Genomic DNA, 19,197 nt, shown 5'->3' with positions numbered 1-19,197 from the left:
TAACTTGAGATAGGGATGCGTAATTTGGACAAGTAAAACATGCATGGACGTTATGGGAGACTTCCGTAAAAATCTGACGTAAACCGATTTGGACCCTTAGTCCTTTACCTGTTGGTGAGCATCCTCTGGTCTGAGCTGATGGTGAACATGGAGGTGTGCAGGTGTCTGGGCAGGGCTCCCTCACTCAGAGCCAGTTCCTGCATCTTAGTGGCTATCTCCTTATCCCCCTCCTAATAAACAAAACAATAATTTATTGTTGATCATCGTCAATATAATCACAATAATTACCCTGTTTGTCATATCAAGACCTGCTCTCCCCCCGACCTCACCTCGATGATGGCCTTCATCACCAGGCCCGCTCCCTTCACAATGGCCATAGAGGGGTGCTGGAAAACAATAACAACTCACTGAGACAATGTTAAATGAATCCCATCAAAACAGTTAGTCACACATACCTCATACTGTATACAGAGCATATCAGACAAAAACTGTTTAACAATACTATTTCTTCTTTTCAAATTGTCCTCCATCTTTTAGTTTAACCCACCTCCACTTTTTAATTAAGAGTGTTTTTCTTCCTTCCTTCCTTGTAGTGAAAAGTATATATATATATATATATTTATTATTATTTTATTTTTTTACATTCCCCTTTCTCTTATTCTTAGCCTGGAACCCAAACTGAAACGGAGCATATCAGTTATGGATTCCAGACTACCTTTCTCTCGCCCCACCTAGCTACCTGGAAGAGTTTGAAGAGGGTGCGTCCGTTGGAGGCCACCATCTCCAGCAGCATGTCAAACTGCTGTCCCTCACTGGTCTCGCTGTAGGGGGCGCACAGGGCAAAGGTCAGGAAGTCCAGCAGCGAGCTGATCACCAGAGCCCCCGTGCCGTGGTTCTGCAGGGAGAGAGGGAGGATATAGAAAAAAAGAGAAAAAAAGATTGAAGGAGACTGTTGTTCAAGAAACACGACGGCTTCCTTTGGTTTCGCTCCCAGGTTTCAGCACCAATATCCAAGGTTAGAAAAAGGCTGAAACACGTACCACGTTGCTGACGAACTTCTCTAGAAGGTTCTCCAGGAACTTCTTGGAGGACATCAGGGAGGCCTTGTTCAGTTGCTCCTGTCGCAGGTCATAGTCATCGTGCATCGGCTGGAAGGATGCAGACAATTGCAATTGAAAAAGTTGTAAATGGAAATTGTGCATTACCAACGGCAGTCACGTTCTCTGTAGTGTCATGGCGTAAACACCAGAAGTGTGTGTTAGATGGTCTGTGTGAACGTTCTGCTCAGGGGAATGCAAATGGTACTTACACACATAAGAGCACAGAGCATGTCTATGGCGGCGTGTGTCACACCGTTGTTGTTCCTCTTCAGAGCTTTCACCGTCTTCACCCCCAACTTCTCCCGGAACCTGCAACACACACACACACACACACACACACACACACAGAGAGATTAAACGAGACAAAGACTCATTCACTTCCTTGACATGATATGGAGACAAGGGGGAGGCTCATTGACACTGGAAATTCAAAAACGCAGACAAACAGACACATTTTTAAATGGCATCTCTGCTCTACAAATATCATTTTAAAAGGGTCTGGGGGTTCATTCTCAACTATACAGGAACAAAGAATGGAATTCCTCTCATACATCTCAGTGACCCCAGAGGAGAGACAGACAGTGTCCTGGATACATGAGACAGATCGAGAGAGGGAAATAGAGAGAGAGAGAGGCACACACACACACGCGCGCACACACACACACACACACACACACACACACAGAGTCGGAGAAGAGAGATGATGACGTCACCTCTCTTTTGATCTCCCGGTGTGTGACACATGAAAGGAGAGTAGTAGACAGATTAAAGGAGAGCAGACAGACGGAGACAAGCGAACAATCTGAGCCAGACAGACAGACGTAGTCAGTCTTAGACAGAAGGCAGGCAAACAGAGCTAGAGAGTGCATAGACAGACGGAGGGCATACAGACAGGGAAGACAGGTAGGACATGGAAATCAGACAGAGAGGGCAGACTGAGATGTATGGATTCATATTTACGTTCCATCTGTGAATCCAGACCCTTGACCCGACCTTGGAATGACAGAGTACGTCTGTTACCTACACACTTACCACCACACTACTACACAATACTGCATAGCAACAACTATCAGTAGGAGAGGGGGGTGGAGGGAGGAGCGGAAGGAGTGGGAGAACGTAGCAGAGGAGGTGAAAAGCACAATTAGTCAGAGCTTTGAAGGGAGAGGGTAGTGAAGGGAGAGAGGGAATTCAGGAAGAAGGGGCAGCAGTGTGTGTGTGTGTGTGTGTATGGTGTGTGTGTGTGTCGAGGCCTTACTTGGGAAGCTGTGTGAATGCCTGGAAGCCGGCCTTGGAGGCCACCAGGCGTCGGAGTGCCTGGAAGTGGCTCTCCAGCTCGGCGTTGGGGCCCGGCAGCTCACACTCCTGTGACAGCAGGGCCAAGACAGCATTGCTTATCAGCTTCTCCTTGTTCTCTGAAAACAGACCCTGAGAGACCGGAAGAGGAGAGGAATGTTAAAGATAGCGTAACACACACAGTCGTTTGGTAGGTTTGAACACACTTACATCTTGGGTGACGGCGTGTAGCACACCGCTGTAAGATACGTTAGCGTTGAATCTGAACACTGCGTCTGCAAAGTTTCCATCTGAGGGAGACAGACAGGGACTCATGGTCAAACCCTCAGTCCTTTAGATATACAATATTAAACTGGCAATTTCAGGTCACTGATAAAAAACCTGGGTTGTATGCATTAGGACACACCGTAGAAAAATGTTTGGCAACGGAAAATTAACGTTTCTTATTGGACAAGTTCAAATAATCCCTCCCTGTTTCATTCTGTTTGCGTCCGTTTGGTGCTTAATGAATACACCCGTGAAAGGTGTTACTCACTAGGGGGCGTTGCCAGAAATTTGAGGTGCAGGCTCTCCACTTCCTCGTCCACAGGCATGCTCAGTAGGCCCCAGCGCTGGCCCCGCTGGGTGGGGGCCATCTTCACACACACATCCCTGTTACCCGACGCACGCACCCCGTCCAGCAGGCTGGCCATCAGGGAGTCCCTAAACACACACACGTCAGACAGATCAATAAGATGGAGAGGCTAGGGATACAGATGACCCACAAATACATACATTTTCAAACAACAGAGAAAGAGAGATGTGGGATGGGTTAAATACAACACACATGAACGCATGAAGAACAGCAGAGCGTAGACTGAGACTGATAGATTTGGTGTAAAAAGAGAAAAAAGTGTGGAAGGAAACCGTAGAGGGCAAATATGGCATTCATGATACTGTATGTGTACAATAAGAGCTTTGTGTTTCTCTGTACCTGTCTGTGGAGCAGTACTTCCTGATCTGGCCTCTGATGAACTCTATGGTGAACACCTGGGGGTTCTCCGCATCGCAGATGAGAGCAAACACCTGCAGATACAAACAGCATTTCCCCCAAATGACTTTTTTTTTTTTTTTAAACGGCGCTTCAGTCAAATTTATTTGAAAAAGACAAACATGGCATTTAACAGAGCCTAAGGCAGAGGCCGGGCCATAGAAATAGGATGGGATAGAACAGACAGCTCTGAAATCAATCAAATGTATTTATATAGCCCTTCTTACATCAGCTGATGCCCCAAAGTGCTGTACAGAACCCCAGCCTCAAACAGCAAGCAACGCAGGTGTAGAAGCATTATAACACGTCATGGAAAATTATTCTACCAATTCTATGAGTCAATCCCAGTGTTTATGTAGGAGTTGTTGCAGCCACCCACCTCTCCAAAGGGCTTGATGGTGACTATGTTGTAGGAAGCTGGATCTCTCTCCACCAGACATGTCTCTGTCAGGCACAGGATCCTCTTGACGGGCTCCTGTCAGGGACAAACAGCACAGAAGAAGTTAGTCTCAAGTCTATAAAGGGCCAGTTGACTACAAAATAAAATGTTCATCTCAATATCCTAATTAATAAAAATTGCATCCTCATAACAAGGTAAACACTAAAAAGGACATTTATAAAAGTAATGGATGGAGCGATTCTGACCGAGTGGCGTGGGGAGATCTTCTGCACCACAAACTCAGCCAGGGAGGTGATGGACTCGTCTGAGCCGTACTTCCCGAGTCGGTCCGTCACAAAGTCCTCGAAGGTCAGCGGGTCCTTACGCAGCCGCAGCGTGATGCCGATGAAGTTGCCCGCGTGCTCAATGGCGCTTTTGATAATCTCGTCCCGGTGCTCTGACGCAAACAGGTGCTGGAGGGGGAGGGAGGGAGAGAGAGAGAGAGATCGGTAAGAGAGGGAGGGATAGGAAAGTAGAGAGGAAAGTAAGGACAGAGAGAGGCAATAGGAAAGGTAGAGAGAGAGAGAGGGATGGGAAGGGGTGGGGGTGGGGGTGCAATACAAATGGTGAATCAGTCCTGGACAGTCAAATTTCTCAAGGGCATAAACACATTTGCACACAGACAAGCAAACATTTAGAGCAGGTTGTCATGTAAAAACCATCCCAGCGTGAAACGGTTCCCAGTCCCTCTGATCGTGTAGCGATTTTGACATGCTATAAAATTTACTCCCAGCGTGAAACCGTCCCCAGTTGTATAATTGCACGCTCGTCTCTTTATGGGGACGGCTGAGCTCGTCTCTTTATGGGGAAGGCTGAGCTCGTCTCTTTATGGGGAAGGCTGAGCTCGTCTCTTTATGGGGAAGGCTGAGCTCGTCTCTTTATGGGGACGGCTGAGCTCGTCTCTTTATGGGGACGGCTGAGCTTGTGCGGATGTTTCTCACACCCTCCCTCGACCTCGAAAATCTGTTCTGTGAGCATGCGCATTTGCGTCACACATCTGCCAAATCAAATGGTGACCAGGAGTATTGACTGACCAATCAGAAGCTTGTTGAGGCGTGAGGTTAGCATATAAATACCCGGACTCGCGCGCCAAAGTGCTGAGGGTTGACGTGAGGAGAGATTGACCGTGCATATATTTGTACGCTAGCTATACAAACAAGTTAAAACTGCACACCTCTGAGAACAATCCATCTCAACCAGTTTACAGCTAATTACACTAGCTAGCTAGCTAAATCAAGGGCGGGGGGGGGTGTAAGAGAAACATCTGCAGGAGCTCAGCCATTATTGACTCAACATTTTTACAACATGACCTCACAATCACAACACAAATCAGAACAATTGGGAACTATTTCACACTGGGAAGATTTTCACATGACACAGGGCTCTCCCACCCTGTTCCTGGACAGCTACTGTCCTGTAGGTTTTCGTTCCAACCCGTTGTAATTTACCCGATTCAGCTTATCATCCAGCTAATTATTAGAAACAGGTGCGCAAGATTACGGCTGGAATGAAAACCTACAGGACAGTGGCACTCCATGAACAGGGTTGGAGAGCCCTGGTTTAGAGAGAGACACACACAAAGACAAGTAAACACACACTACCCTCCCCCCTGGGTACGTACCAGGCGGCTGAAGCCCCCATAGAGGATGCAGAAGCCCCCCTGGTAGTCGTTGACCTCTGCGAAGCCCTCCACGGAGCGGTAGTCGTAGGAGCATACCACCCGGTTGGTCTGGGGGTCGATCTGGTCGATGCCACCCGGGGTCACCTCCAGGCTCACCGACTTCCGCGTGTCGCTCCAGTGGTGCTTGTAACAGTTGTAGCGCTGACGGGAGGGACATCCATGTTAACAAAGTGGACAGAAATTGTAGCATCACTGCATGATATAGCATTATCACGCCTAGCTCTGTTCCAGGGCATTATGTGCTCAACACATGCCGTACAGTAATGCCCTGGACCAAAGCTAGGTAATGATAATGCTTAGAAAACCCCATAGAGATCCATAGGGCTCATCCTATTACCTATGTAGTGCGCTACTTTTGGTCGAAGGTAGTGCACTATATAGGGAGCCATTTGGGACACATCCATTGTGCTCCTCTTCGATGAAATCACCAGGAAGTTGTATCGATCTGTGCTGTAGATGAAAGTCACCCTTAGGGGAGCAGGTGAGCAGCTGTTCTATTCCAACCTCTCTCTCTCTCACAAGGAAATGGGATTGTGCTGATGGAGGAGAAAACCAACACGGATAGAGGCTCTGTCCCAAATGGCACCCTATATAGTGCACTACCTCCGACCAAAAGTAGCACACTACATAGGTAATAGGATGCCATTTGGGACCGACACAATAAAACCCTCAGGGAGTCTCCTAAACCAGCTCAGTGCAGGAGAGGGAGAACACAGATCCTATTATTAGCAACTCAGGAAGAAGAAATAGAGGCTGCTCCAGTCTTCCTCCTCCTCTACTCAACATGGCCCTAGGGTGTGTGCAGGGTTCGTTTACTCATTTGTACTGTTCCCCCACCTTTTATTCATTCATTCGTTCATGTCGGCATTCATATCATTCCATTCTCCTCTGCAGTGAGATCATGCATTCTGTTCTCCTTTCCCTCTTTTGTTCAGGTCTTCATTCCCTCACTCCTTTCTCCATTACCTCATTCAATACTCACCCTGCCAGTTATCTTTCCCTCAGAGAAGTCTGTCCTGAATCTCTGCAGAGAGAATGGGAGATCAGATTAAACATCCATGTAATCTGAGCCAGGTATTCATAAAACTTCTCAGAGTGCTGATCTAAGACTCGTTTAGCCTTTTAGCTCATAATGAAGATTACGTGGACAGGGGGGACCGGATCCAAGAGCAGGACTATAACTCTGCAACACTTTATGAATACGGGCTGTGATGCATTGCCATCCATTTAACTTCCTCCTAATGCACTGTATCCTTTTTAGTTAGATGATTGAGTATCCTTTGAATAAGTTGACTTAGGCTGTTGAACACAAACGTGCAGAGTTTGATTGAGAGAAAAAAATGGGAAAAATGGCCTTGATATCTGGGTGCTGGACGCAAGCCTTGACATATTGGTTCTCACAGAGACTTGCCTGAATGATTCGGTATCTGATAAGGACATTGCTATTTGTGGTTACAATATCTTCAGTTTAGATTGCAAAAATGGTGAGGAATGGCTAATTATGTGAAAACAACATTCACGTCATCATGTAGTCTAAATTTGACCGTTCCCAAGAAATGTGAGATGCTGGTTGTATGCATTTATTTGTTGCTGGGATTTACTGATATGCATTGATATTATTACTAAATGTGTCGCACAAAGGTCGATTTTGGGCCCTATACTTTTTACCATCTATATAAACAATATTGGTTTGTCTGGAAGAAATTGTAACCTCCACTTGTCTGCGGACGATACTGTTGTATATTCTGTTGCCCATTCTGTTGACAAGGCTCTTTCTGATTTTCACTCTGCCTTCATTGTTTTACAGAAAACCTTTATTGCCCTCAAGCTAGTATTGAAAGCGGGTAAAAATTAAGTGTGTTTTCTAGGGCGTACAATAATTTCTCAAATGTTTTAAGCATCTGTACCTTGGATGGTACCAATATTGACTGTGTAACTGCTTACAAGAATCTGGGCATCTGGATAGACGACAAGTTGTCTTTTCGAAAACATACTGATGAGTTAACTAAAAAGCTAAAAATGGGTTTCTTCTATAAAAATAGGTAATGCATCTCGCTTAATAATAGAAAGCAGAACATGCAGTCAACGTTCCTACCGGTCCTAGTCTACGGCGACGTCTATTTAATGCAGCTGCCAACACACTCAACCCATTGGATGTAGTTCATCGCAGTGTACTACGCTTCATTACGGCTGACATGTCCTGTACACATCACTGCATTCTGTATCAGAAAGTAGGTAGGCCATATTTGACGTCTCATAGATTGATGCACTGCTCTCTTTTTGTTTATAAAGCTCTTTCACAAAAACTCCATTGTTAACATTTAGACATACAGTGCCTTCAGAAAGTATTCACACCCCTTGACTTTCTCCACATTTTGTTCTGTTACAGCCTGTATTTAAAATGGATTAAATTGAGATTTTTTTTTGTCACTGGCCTACACACAATAGCCATAATGTGAAAGTGGAATTATGTTTTTCAAATGTTTGTCAAATAAAATAAAACATAAAAAGCTGAAATGTCTGGAGTCAATCAGTTTTCAACTTATTGTTATGGCAAGCCTGAATATATTCAGGAGTAAAAATGTGCTTAACAAGTCACATAAGTTGCATGGATTCACTCTGTGTGTAATAATAGTGTTTAACATGATTTTTGAATAACTACCTCATCTCTCTGTACCCCCACACACAATTATCTGTAAGGTCCCTTTCAAACACAGATTCAACCACAAATACCAGGGAGGTTTTTTAATTCCTCGCAAAGGCCCCACCTATTGGTAGATAGGTAAAATAAAATAAAAAAATAAGACATTGAATATCCCTTTGAGCATGGTGAAGTTATTAATTACATTTTGGATGGTGTATCAATACACCCAGTCAATACAAAGATACAGGTGTTCTTCCCAACTCAGTTGCCAGAAAGGAAGGAAACCGCTCAGGGATTTCACCATGAGGCCAACGGTGACTAAAACCATTAGACTTTAATGGCTGTGATAGGAGAAAACTGAGGATGGATCAACAACATTGTAGTTACTCCACAATACTACCCTTATTGACAGAGTGAACAGGAGGAAGCCTGTACAGATTAAAAATATTCTACAACATGCATCCCGTTTGCAACAAGGCACTAAAGTAATATTGCAAAAAAATGTGGCAAAGCAATTCACTTTTTGTCCTGAAAACAAAGTGTTATGTTTGGGGCAAATACAATACATCACTGAGTAGTACCACTCTCCATATTTTTAAGCATCTTGGTGGTTGCATCATGTTTTGGGTAACTTGTAATCATTAAGGACAGGGAAACAGAATGGAGCTAAGCACAGGTAAAATTCTAGAGAAAAACCTGGTTCAGTCTGCTTTCCACCAGACACTGGGAGATGAATTCACCTTTCAGCAGGACAATAATCTAAAACACCAGATCAAATCTACACTGGAGTTGCTTACCAAGAGAACAAAGAACATTCCTGAGTGGCCGAGTTACAGTTTTGACTTAAATCTGCTTGAAAATCTATGGTAAGACGTGAAAATTGTTGTCTAGCAATGATCAACAACCAATTTGACAGAGCTTGAAGAATTTTGAAGAGAATAAATGGGTAAATATTGTACAATCCAGGTGTATGAAACTCGTAGAGATTTACCCAGAAAGACTCACAGCTGTAATCCCTACCAAAGGTGATTCTAACATGTATTGACTCAAGGGTGTGAATACTTATGCAAATTAGATATTTCTATTTCATTTTTTATACATTTGCAAAAATGTATAAAACATTTTCACTCTGTCATTATGGGGTATTGTGTGTAGATGGGTGAGGGAAAAAAACTAGATTTAATCCATTTTTAATTCAGGCTGTAACAATATGCGGAATAAATCAAGGGGTATGAATACTTTCTGAAGGCACTGTACAACTTAACATACCCGGTCTCAAAGAACCGGTCAAACATACCTTCGGTCTCGATTTGTTTTTTTGGTGCCTCTAGGGCATTTCAGACGACCGATTGAGGAGCATTTTAAATGATGAATGTGTTTGTTTTCTATGACTGTTTTGTATCTCTGTTCTGATTTTCATATTGTACTGATGTGTATAGTTTTGTAATTACACGGCTCATCTATAAAAAAAGAGACCTTGGTCTCAGCATGACTCCATGTCAAAATAAAGGTTGAGAAAAATATGCTGGTCTAATTTGCATATACTCACTAGAAAGAGAAACTTGAGTCTTATGGGAAATATCAGACTCATTAAAAAGAGAATCTCTTACATCTCCTCAGAATACCAATTTCATGTCATCAACACATTTTGTTTTCTGCGTGGTGTGAGAACCGGCGGTGACAAGGGACCTGTAACTTGCAAGCGCTATCATTTTTTGCTAAATATTTAGACAATGAGCGTTTTTGCAGCTATTTGTTTCCCACCGCCACTGCAATTTAGATGTGTGTGTGTGTGTGTGTGTGTGTGTGTGTGTGTGTGTGTGTGTGTGTGTGTGTGTGTGTGGTGTGAGCGGGCGCACCTTCTTGACAATTTCATTGCTTTTAATTAGGGCTGTAAACGTAACGTGTTAATAACGCTTGACATGTTCGTCGGTTTAAAAAGTTGATGCTGTTAATCACGTCTCCATTTCTTCACCGCACGGAGCATTTTAACCTCCTAGAGTCTAAGGGGGATTCTTTAAGACAAGATATGGAATTGTTTTAAGATGGTCATACACCAAGGATTATTTAGCTTTTGATTTTGAGTTTTACAACCACTTTAGGTATAACATAATAAATACTTTGTTGGGGGATGACACACTGAATTTGGCCTTACTGCTATTAGCCCATAGAAAAGCATTGAATAACAGATACATGGAAAAACATGTATCAAAAATAAGTTTGTTTTGAAGTGTATACCTGAGCGATATAATAATGATCAGGAAATAAAAACATTTTGCAACCATATTTAACCCCTTTTTTTAGGCACTAAACTACTTCCATATATATTTCCATATAAAAAAATATAAAAAACACTGGTAGATGGGCTACCTTCAGACTATTCTTGTGAGCGTCCTAGAGCAAAAACAACGGACGTGTTAGCGAGAGTCTCACCTTTCAACAGAGCGGTCATGTTAGTGTGTGTAGCCTCTCTCCACTGGGATTCTCTGCCTCTAACCCCATTACTGGGGTTGAGTCCCTGGCTTACTAGTGCTCTTACATGCCGTCCCTAGGAGGGGTGCGTCACTTGAGTGGGTTGAGTCAGACGTGATCTTGCTGTCCAGTTTTGCGCCCCCCCCCCCCCCTCTCGGGCTCGTGTGGCGGCGGAGATCTTTGTGGGCTATACTTGGCCTTGTCTCAGGGTACTAAGTTGGGGGTGTGTTGATATCTCTAGTGGTGTGGGGGCTGTGCTTTGACAAAGTGGGTGGGGTTATATCCTGCCTGGTTGGCCCTGTCCGGAGGTATCGTCGGACGGGGCCACAGTGTCCCCCGACCCACCAGTTTCAGCCTCCAGTATCTATACCGCAATAGTCTAAGTGCCAGGGTGCTGGGATCAGTCCATTATATCTGGCGTAATTCTCCTGTCAAATCCGGTGTCCTTTGTGAATTTAAGTGTGCTCCCTCTAATTCTCTCCCCTTCCCAGAGGACCTGAGCCCTAGGACCATGCCTCAGGACTACCTGGCCTGATGACTCCTGGCTGCCCCCATTCTACCTGGTCGTGCTGCTGCTCCAGTTTCAACTGTTCTGCCTGCGGCTATGGAACCCTGACCTGTTTCACCGGACGTGCTACCTTTGTCCTGGAACTGCTGTTTTCGATTCCCTCTCTACCGCACCTGCTGTCTCGACCTCAATGCTCGCCTATGAAAAGCCAACTGACATTTACTCCTGAGGTACTGACCTGTTGCACACACTATAACCACTGATTATTTTTGACCCGGTTGGTCATATATGAACATCTTGAAGAACAATCTGGCCTTAATGGCCACGTACTCTTATAACCTCTACCCGGCACAGCCGGAAGAGGACTGGCCCCCCCCTTAGATCCTGGTTCCTCTCTAGGTTTCTTCCTAGGTTCTTGCCTTTCTAGGCAGTTATTCCTAGCCACCGTGCTTCTACATCTGCATTGCTTGCTGTTTGGGGTTCTAGGCTGGGCTTCTGTACAGCACGTTGTGACATCTGCTGATATAAAAAGGGCTTTATAAATACATTTGATCGATTGATTGATTGTAGCCCAAGCTTTCGAACTCCACAGACAGAAGTTGGCAATCCGTCAAACGGCGGATTGAGATGCAGCCCATTAAAAAAAACATGGATCTCTAGCTTAGACAGTTTTTTTATGATGCTAATTAGATTTGAGGCGGCGGCGTGGACATCGGCTGTAGTTAAGCACACGCGTTTCCGCACGGACCATTGCGCAGAACACAAATTGATTGTGTTGAATGCTTGCGCCTTTACGTCACTGAAGACAGTGTGCCTCTAGCCAAAATCATGTAAAAGTTATGCCCAAGCTATGTTTTTTCTTTCTGCTGCGAATTTGTGCTTTTATCATTCAACCTTAAATTTAACTAGGCAAGTCAGTTTAGAACAAATTCAAATTTACAATGAGGGCCTACCGGGGAACAACTGCCTTGTTCAGGGGCAGAAGGACAGATTTTTGTATTTTACCATGTCAGCTCGGGGATTCGATCCAGCAACCTTTCGGTTACTGGCCCAATGCCCTAACCACTAGGCTACCTGCCACCCCAAAGAAATGTTACCACTGACTAGGCTAAGCACAAATTGGAATGGCACAGGAAGAATTGAAAAGTAATAGGCTACTCAAAGAGATGCTTCAAAAGGTAGGCTGCATATGCAAGAGTGGGGTGTGTATGATTGTGTGTGTATGTGAGAATGGGAGTGAAAGACATCGGGTGTGGGAGAGAGGGAGGGGAGGGAGAGAGTGTAGGCCTGTGTGTGTAGTTATCTGAACAGTACAGATGTTTACACTGTTTTCATAACATTGTTGGACAAGTTTAAAAGCTCTCTGTATCCACGTATCCAGTTATTTATTCCTATACTCGCACTCATTTAGAACATGTTACTAAAACATTCTGATGGAGATAAGTGTTTTCCGTCCCTTACAATCAAAGAATAGTATGCCTGTAACTCAATGCACTGCTTTTTAAAATGGAAAAATATGTTCTTCAGGGCCAAACTTGATTTGTGATTAATCGCAATTAAGTAATGCCATTAATTATTTGTATCACGTGACAGCCCTACTTTTATTGTATGTGATGGTGTTTCTAAAGCGTCCAACAGTCGACCACAGTTGCTAATGTGTTGAGCGTTCTCATGAAAAAATAATGGCTGATGCTACACATGGGTTCTGGTGGTGGGAGGTGAGTGTAGTTCCCAGTACAACATACTAAAAAGGGCACTCTGGGATTCAAAGAACTACTAAGCAGTCATCTCACCACTGTTTGGGGAAAACAGCTGAGGGGGTGGGGCTTAAGAAATGTAACCCCTCTCAAATGTATAGATGGCACTATGGACTGACCACCCATGATATCAAAATGCTAGCTTGAGCCATGTTTATGTTATACAATGTTATTCTTAAAATTCTATGGTTTACAAACAATCGACCAAAAAAAGCTTATATTTGGGTTGTAATGAGGTAAGACAGTTAAACCAAGCTCCTCAGGTATTTATAAAGTATATTCTTCCAGAACCAATGGTGTGTTCTCTCACCAGTGCCTCTGTGAGTAGCTCTGTCCGGTGCTCTGTGGAGAACTTGAGCGTTTCTGACTTTTTGCCACTGCCCTTGCGGAATGTGAGGTTGAACTCGGTGCCCTGGCCCTTTCCCACCGGGGTGATGCCACAGATGTCCCCGTACGGCCACTACAGGGCACCACAGAGAGTGAGACAGAGAGACCAACATGTCACGTGTCAACAAGTCACATTCCATAACAGTGAAAATGACAGTTCATAGATATTCATCAACTTGGTGAAAGGGGATATGCTGAACAAAACCATAACCACTGGGCTATTTAGGACTAAACAGAAGAAGAAAAAAATATGTTGACAGTCATCACATAATGGTACTCATCACATGGATAATGTCACATGACTCAGACTGAGAAAACATGACGGGATTATAGAGGAGTCCCCTGACCTGGTTTGTGACTTCGAGCGTGGTGGGGTTGTACGTGGTAATGCCATGAGTGCCCACGGAGAAGACTCGTTTGTACCTGGAACAGAGAAAAGGGGAGCTCAGTAAGTCCGATACCTACTTACACAACATTTGATATACAAAGATCTACAAGACACAGGAGGTAGCTTAACACCCAAAACAATGTCTGCACCTCAAAATGGCACCCAATTCCCTACGTAGTGTATTACGTTTGACCAGAGGCAGAGACCTATGGGCCCTGGTCAAAGGTCAAGCGGTATATAGGTAATAGCAGGGCCGTAACAGTCAAATGAACTCAAGGCAACCAAAGTGGTTGTAAAAAGTCAATGTTACCGCGGAAACCGACTCAACCACATCTGTGCCAGGCCTTCCTGTCTGCAGTCAGCTAACCCACACACAAAACTAATAATAAATAAATAAAATACACTTTTTTTTACGGTTATGACAGTTATTTTATTTTCGTGACGATGTTCATCCATAATCGTCAGTTGCACAATAATACGGTCATTGTGCCAGCCCTAGGTAATACGGTGCCATTTGGGATGCAGACAAGCAGTGTGGAGTGGACTGTGGAGAACTGCAGTGAGGGAGTAGGTGGACATGATTGCCCTTGCTGTAGCCTAAGTGGTGGTATTTCTGAAGTGACAGAGGTTAGCTTAGCATTGGCTTGGCTTGTGAATTCCATTAGCATTGATAAAATTATGCTAACATTGTTCCCCGTTAGTCAGCGCTCCACAAAATACCGTCCGAGCTGGAAATAACCATGGCAGAAATAAAGACCTATTATGTCTGGGGAGTTTGACACTGGACAGTGAGACCAATGGACCAGGGAACTTGTGTACATCCAAAATGGCACCCTATTCCCTAGTGCACTACTTTTGACCAGAGCTCTATGCGCGATGAAGGGAATATGGTGCTATTTTCAGAGGCAGATGTTTATTCTGTACCAATACGGATGAGTGGAGCTCTGAAAAACTGAGTGTTTTGTCACTGGAACTGAATAACCATCCATCCATCCATAGTCTAGGGATACAACGGTACACAGTATGTTATCGAACCGTTCGGTACGCCCCCACGGTTCAATATGCACACTTGAACCGCGGAATTACGGTATGCCTGTCATTTTTCTATAATTTCCAAAACGTGCTTATTGCGCTGCAGACTACACGCACGTTGTACATTCAGATCCACAGAACTAGACGCGCAGCTTGTGGGGGCTGACAAATTTTACTCCACAGCAATGTCTCAAAATGTAGAGGCCGCAACCACCTCCCCCTTAAACAACTAATGGACGATTTGAAACGACATCTCAGTAGGAAACCTCCCTACAGGGTCTCATGAAGAGATGGGAAACAAAAAACAAATATTATCTCTGCTCCGACGTGACAAATGCGAGCGCTAGCGAGACAGAGGGAAGCAAATTTGAAGAGGCACCGACCTCTTTCAAATCTGCTGTGTGGGAACATTTTGAATTCAGCGTTCAATACAATGACGAGGGTAAGAAGACCATAAACAAACAAAGTACAGTCTGTAAGCATTGCCACTGTCGGCTACTCGAGTGGAAACACTTCTAACATGATGTGTCATTTACATCACCAGGCCGTATCCCTGGAGCTGGAGCAAGGAGAGTCAACTCGTTAGCGAAAACACAACAATCTCTCGCTGCTGCCTTTCAACAACAATTTGCGACAAATTCAGAAAAACTAAGAATTAACGAACGCAGTGGGAGTATTCATAGCCAAAGATTTGCCACCCTATTCGGTGGTTACTGACTCGGGATTTCGTCACCTGATGAAAAAAAATGAACCGCATTATAACGCCCCCTCCCGCACACATTTCAGCAGAATGCCCAAACTCTATGAAACATCACGGAGAGAAATTGAAAACGAATTGACACAGACACCCTATCTAGCTCTCTCCACTGATAGTTGGCCCTCCAGAGCAACTCAAAGCTACCTCACTGTGACAGTTCGCTATGTACTGGATTGGGAGATGAAGAGCTACAGGTTGTCAAAGCTAAGAAGCACTTTTCATTTTTAAATATTTTTCATATAGTAGAGCCATTTTTTTTTCATATAGTAGAGCCAGAAACCAGGCCTACTCAGTCATGCTGCCATTTTTCTGATTGGAAAGTTGTATTTGTCTATAGGCAAAATAAAGACTTCCTTGTTTAAAGGGTGATGTGTTTTAATTTTTTTCTTAAATATAAAGATACCAAAACCGTACTGTTACCCACAAACCGTGATACATACCAAACTGTGGGCCCACTGTACCGTTGCATTCCTAATACATACAGTGGGGAGAACAAGTATTTGATACACTGCCGATTTTGCAGGTTTTCCTACTTACAAAGCATGTAGATGTAACCGATGTGAAATGGCTATCTAGTTAGCGGTGGTGCGTGCTAATAGCCTTTCAATCGGTGACGTCACTTGCTCTGAGACCTTGAAGTAGTGGTTCCCCTTGCTCTGCAAGGGCCGCGGCCTTTGTGGAGCGATGGGTAACGATGCTTCGTGGGTGTCAGTTGTTGATGTGTGCAGAGGGTCCCTGGTTCGCGCGAGGGGATGGACTAAGGTTGTACTGTTACATTGATGCTGTCGCCACCGGACCACTGGTTGCTGCGGAAAAGGAGGAGGTTGAAAGGGGGGGTGAGTGTAACCGATGTGAAATGGCTATCTAGTTAGCGGTGGTGCGTGCTAATAGCCTTTCAATCGGTGACGTCACTTGCTCTGAGACCTTGAAGTAGTGGTTCCCCTTGCTCTGCAAGGGCCGCGGCTTTTGTGGAGCGATGGATGGGTAACGATGCTTCGTGGGTGACTGTTGTTGATGTGTACAGAGGGTCCCTGGTTCACGCCCAGGTCGGGGCGAGGGGACGCCATTAAGTTAAACTGTTACATAGAGATCTGTAATTTTTATCATAGGTACACTTCAACTGTGAGAGACAGAATCTAAAACAAAAATCCAGAAAATCACATTGTATGATTTTTAAGTAATCAATTTGCATTTTATTGCATGACATAAGTATTTGATACATCAGAAAAGCAGAACTTAATATTTGGTACAGAAACCTTTGTTTGCAATTACAGAGATCATACGTTTCCTGTAGTTCTTGACCAGGTTTGCACACACTGCAGCAGGGATTTTGGCCCACTACTCCATATAGACCTTCTCCAGATCCTTCAGGTTTCAGGGCTGTCGCTGGGGAATACAGACTTTCAGCTCCCTCCAAAGATATTCTATTGGGTTCAGGTCTGGAGACTGGCTAGGCCACTCCAGGACCTTGAGATGCTTCTTACGGAGCCACTCCTTAGTTGCCCTGGATGTGTGTTTCGGGTCGTTGTCATGCTGGAAGACCCAGCCACGACCCATCTTCAATGCTCTTACTGAGGGAAGGAGGTTGTTGGCCAAGATCTCGCGATACATGGCCCCATCCATCCTCCTCTCAATACGGTGCAGTCGTCCTGTCCCCTTTGCAGAAAAGCATCCCCAAAGAATGATGTTTCCACCTCCATGCTTCACGGTTGGGATGGTGTTCTTGGGGTTGTACTCATCCTTCTTCTTCCTCCAAACACGGCGAGTGGAGTTTAGACCAAAAAGCTCTATTTTTGTCTCATCAGACCACATGACCTTCTCCCATTCCTCCTCTGGATCATCCAGATGGTCATTGGCAAACTTCAGACGGGCCTGGACATGCGCTGGCTTGAGCAGGGGGACCTTGCGTGCGCTGCAGGATTTTAATCCATGACGACATAGTGTGTTACTAATGGTTTTCTCTGAGACTGTGGTCCCAGCTCTCTTCAGGTCATTGACCAGGTCCTGCCGTGTAGTTCTGGGCTGATCCCTCACCTTCCTCATGATCATTGACGCCCCACGAGGTGAGATCTTGCATGAAGCCCCAGACCAAGGGTGATTGACCGTCATCTTGAACTTCTTCCATTTTCTAATAATTGCGCCAACAGTTGTTGCCTTCTCACCAAGCTGCTTGCCTATTGTCCTGTAGCCCATCCCAGCCTTGTGCAGGTCTACAATTTTATCCCTGATGTCCTTACACAGCTCTCTGGTCTTGGCCATTGTGGAGAGGTTGGAGTCTGTTTGATTGAGTGTGTGGACAGGTGTCTTTTATACAGGTAACGAGTTCAAACAGGTGCAGTTAATACAGGTAATGAGTGGAGAACAGGAGGGCTTCTTAAAGAAAAACTAACAGGTCTGTGAGAGCTGGAATTCTTACTGGTTGGTAGGTGATCAAATACTTATGTCATGCAATAAAATGCAAATTAATTACTTAAAAATCATACAATGTGATTTTCTGGATTTTTGTTTTAGATTCCGTCTCTCACAGTTGAAGTGTACCTATGATAAAATTACAGACCTCTACATGCTTTGTAAGTAGGAAAACCTGCAAAATCAGCAGTGTATCAAATACTTGTTCTCCCCACTGTACATAAACCAAGTAGTAGCTGACACTGAGGGAGACGGTGGTTGAGTTAATGTATAAGCCAAGGGAAGTGTGCTCCGAGATCTATGAGAAATGTGACCGCATGCCACATTCAGAGGTAGTCGAAAAGGGCAGCCACTGTAAAGCTGACTGTTTATAAAGTGAGTGTAAAAAACATTAGGAATATTTTCCTAATATTGAGTTGCACCCCTTTTTGCCCTCAGAAGAGCCTCAATTCGTTAGGGCATGGACTCTACAAGGTGTTGAAAGCATTCCACAAGGATGCTGGCCCATGTTGACTCCAATGTTTCCCACAGTTGTGTCAAGTTGGCTGGATGTCCTTTGGGTGATGGACCATTCTTGATACACACGGGGAAACTTGTTTTACACACAGACCGGTGCACCTGGCACCTCCTACCCAGGGTTTCCGTTAGCCGGTAATAGACGACTTTTGACCGATAACATTTTTTGAAAAGCCTGAAGAAATCCCATTGCGAAATAATGCTTTTTAGCCTTTCATTGCTGGAAATACCAGTCGATATACATACATTTGACTGATCATGCTTATCGGTCTATATGTTAATTTGCATAATTTTGTGCAATTAAGATCGGCGCATGTACAGTATATTCGTTAGGCATCTTATTCATCACTCACGCACTGCATACAGATACAGAGCCTTGTCAGACCGCACGGGAGTGGCTGCTATCAGCCCAGCCTCACATTCAATTCACGCATATGTGTACAAAATGTATTTCAGCAGATTTCGTGCGTTTTTGTGCATTTTTGGGGTGGTTCAATTCGTTTGAAAATACACGAATTTCTGTGCTACTTAATTCGTGCGAAAAGACACGAATTTAACCAGTAGGCGACACACAAGCCGTTGCAACAACCATAGACGCGATCGCCTGTATTTATTTATTTTACGTTATGAATATATATATATATGTCTTTTTTAAATCCCTATTAAAACATTGTGGTTTTATGCCTATATGTACTGTTTTCGATTTTTCTGAACAGACTTTTCAGTATAGAATGAATGTAAGCAATGCATGATGGTTAATGGTGTTTTATTCGGTTGTAGTTCC

At 44.3% G+C, this 19,197-nt stretch overlaps 1 protein-coding gene across 3 annotated transcripts in view; it reads right to left on the bottom strand.

The window, feature by feature from the left end:
- Positions 1 to 19,197, bottom strand: part of LOC120051122 (dnaJ homolog subfamily C member 13-like) — a 56,994-nt gene that overhangs the window by 19,163 nt on the left and 18,634 nt on the right. For all 3 annotated transcript variants that reach the window (XM_038997795.1, XM_038997796.1, XM_038997797.1), the window contains exons 3-17: positions 13,659 to 13,734; positions 13,235 to 13,384; positions 6,526 to 6,567; positions 5,484 to 5,684; positions 4,069 to 4,275; positions 3,803 to 3,898; positions 3,367 to 3,458; positions 2,929 to 3,095; positions 2,604 to 2,683; positions 2,356 to 2,525; positions 1,310 to 1,409; positions 1,041 to 1,148; positions 740 to 895; positions 330 to 386; positions 109 to 230 (exon numbers count right to left, since the gene is read on the bottom strand). In XM_038997795.1, the coding sequence (XP_038853723.1) occupies positions 109 to 230; positions 330 to 386; positions 740 to 895; positions 1,041 to 1,148; positions 1,310 to 1,409; positions 2,356 to 2,525; positions 2,604 to 2,683; positions 2,929 to 3,095; positions 3,367 to 3,458; positions 3,803 to 3,898; positions 4,069 to 4,275; positions 5,484 to 5,684; positions 6,526 to 6,567; positions 13,235 to 13,384; positions 13,659 to 13,734 (1,824 nt within the window). The remainder of the gene's footprint in view (positions 1 to 108; positions 231 to 329; positions 387 to 739; positions 896 to 1,040; positions 1,149 to 1,309; positions 1,410 to 2,355; positions 2,526 to 2,603; positions 2,684 to 2,928; positions 3,096 to 3,366; positions 3,459 to 3,802; positions 3,899 to 4,068; positions 4,276 to 5,483; positions 5,685 to 6,525; positions 6,568 to 13,234; positions 13,385 to 13,658; positions 13,735 to 19,197) is intronic.

This window comes from Salvelinus namaycush, chromosome 7 (genome assembly GCF_016432855.1).
Source record: "Salvelinus namaycush isolate Seneca chromosome 7, SaNama_1.0, whole genome shotgun sequence".
Classification (NCBI taxonomy): domain Eukaryota; kingdom Metazoa; phylum Chordata; class Actinopteri; order Salmoniformes; family Salmonidae; genus Salvelinus; species Salvelinus namaycush.
Note: the sequence above shows the minus strand (reverse complement) of the source record. Positions and strands in the feature narration are given on the sequence as shown.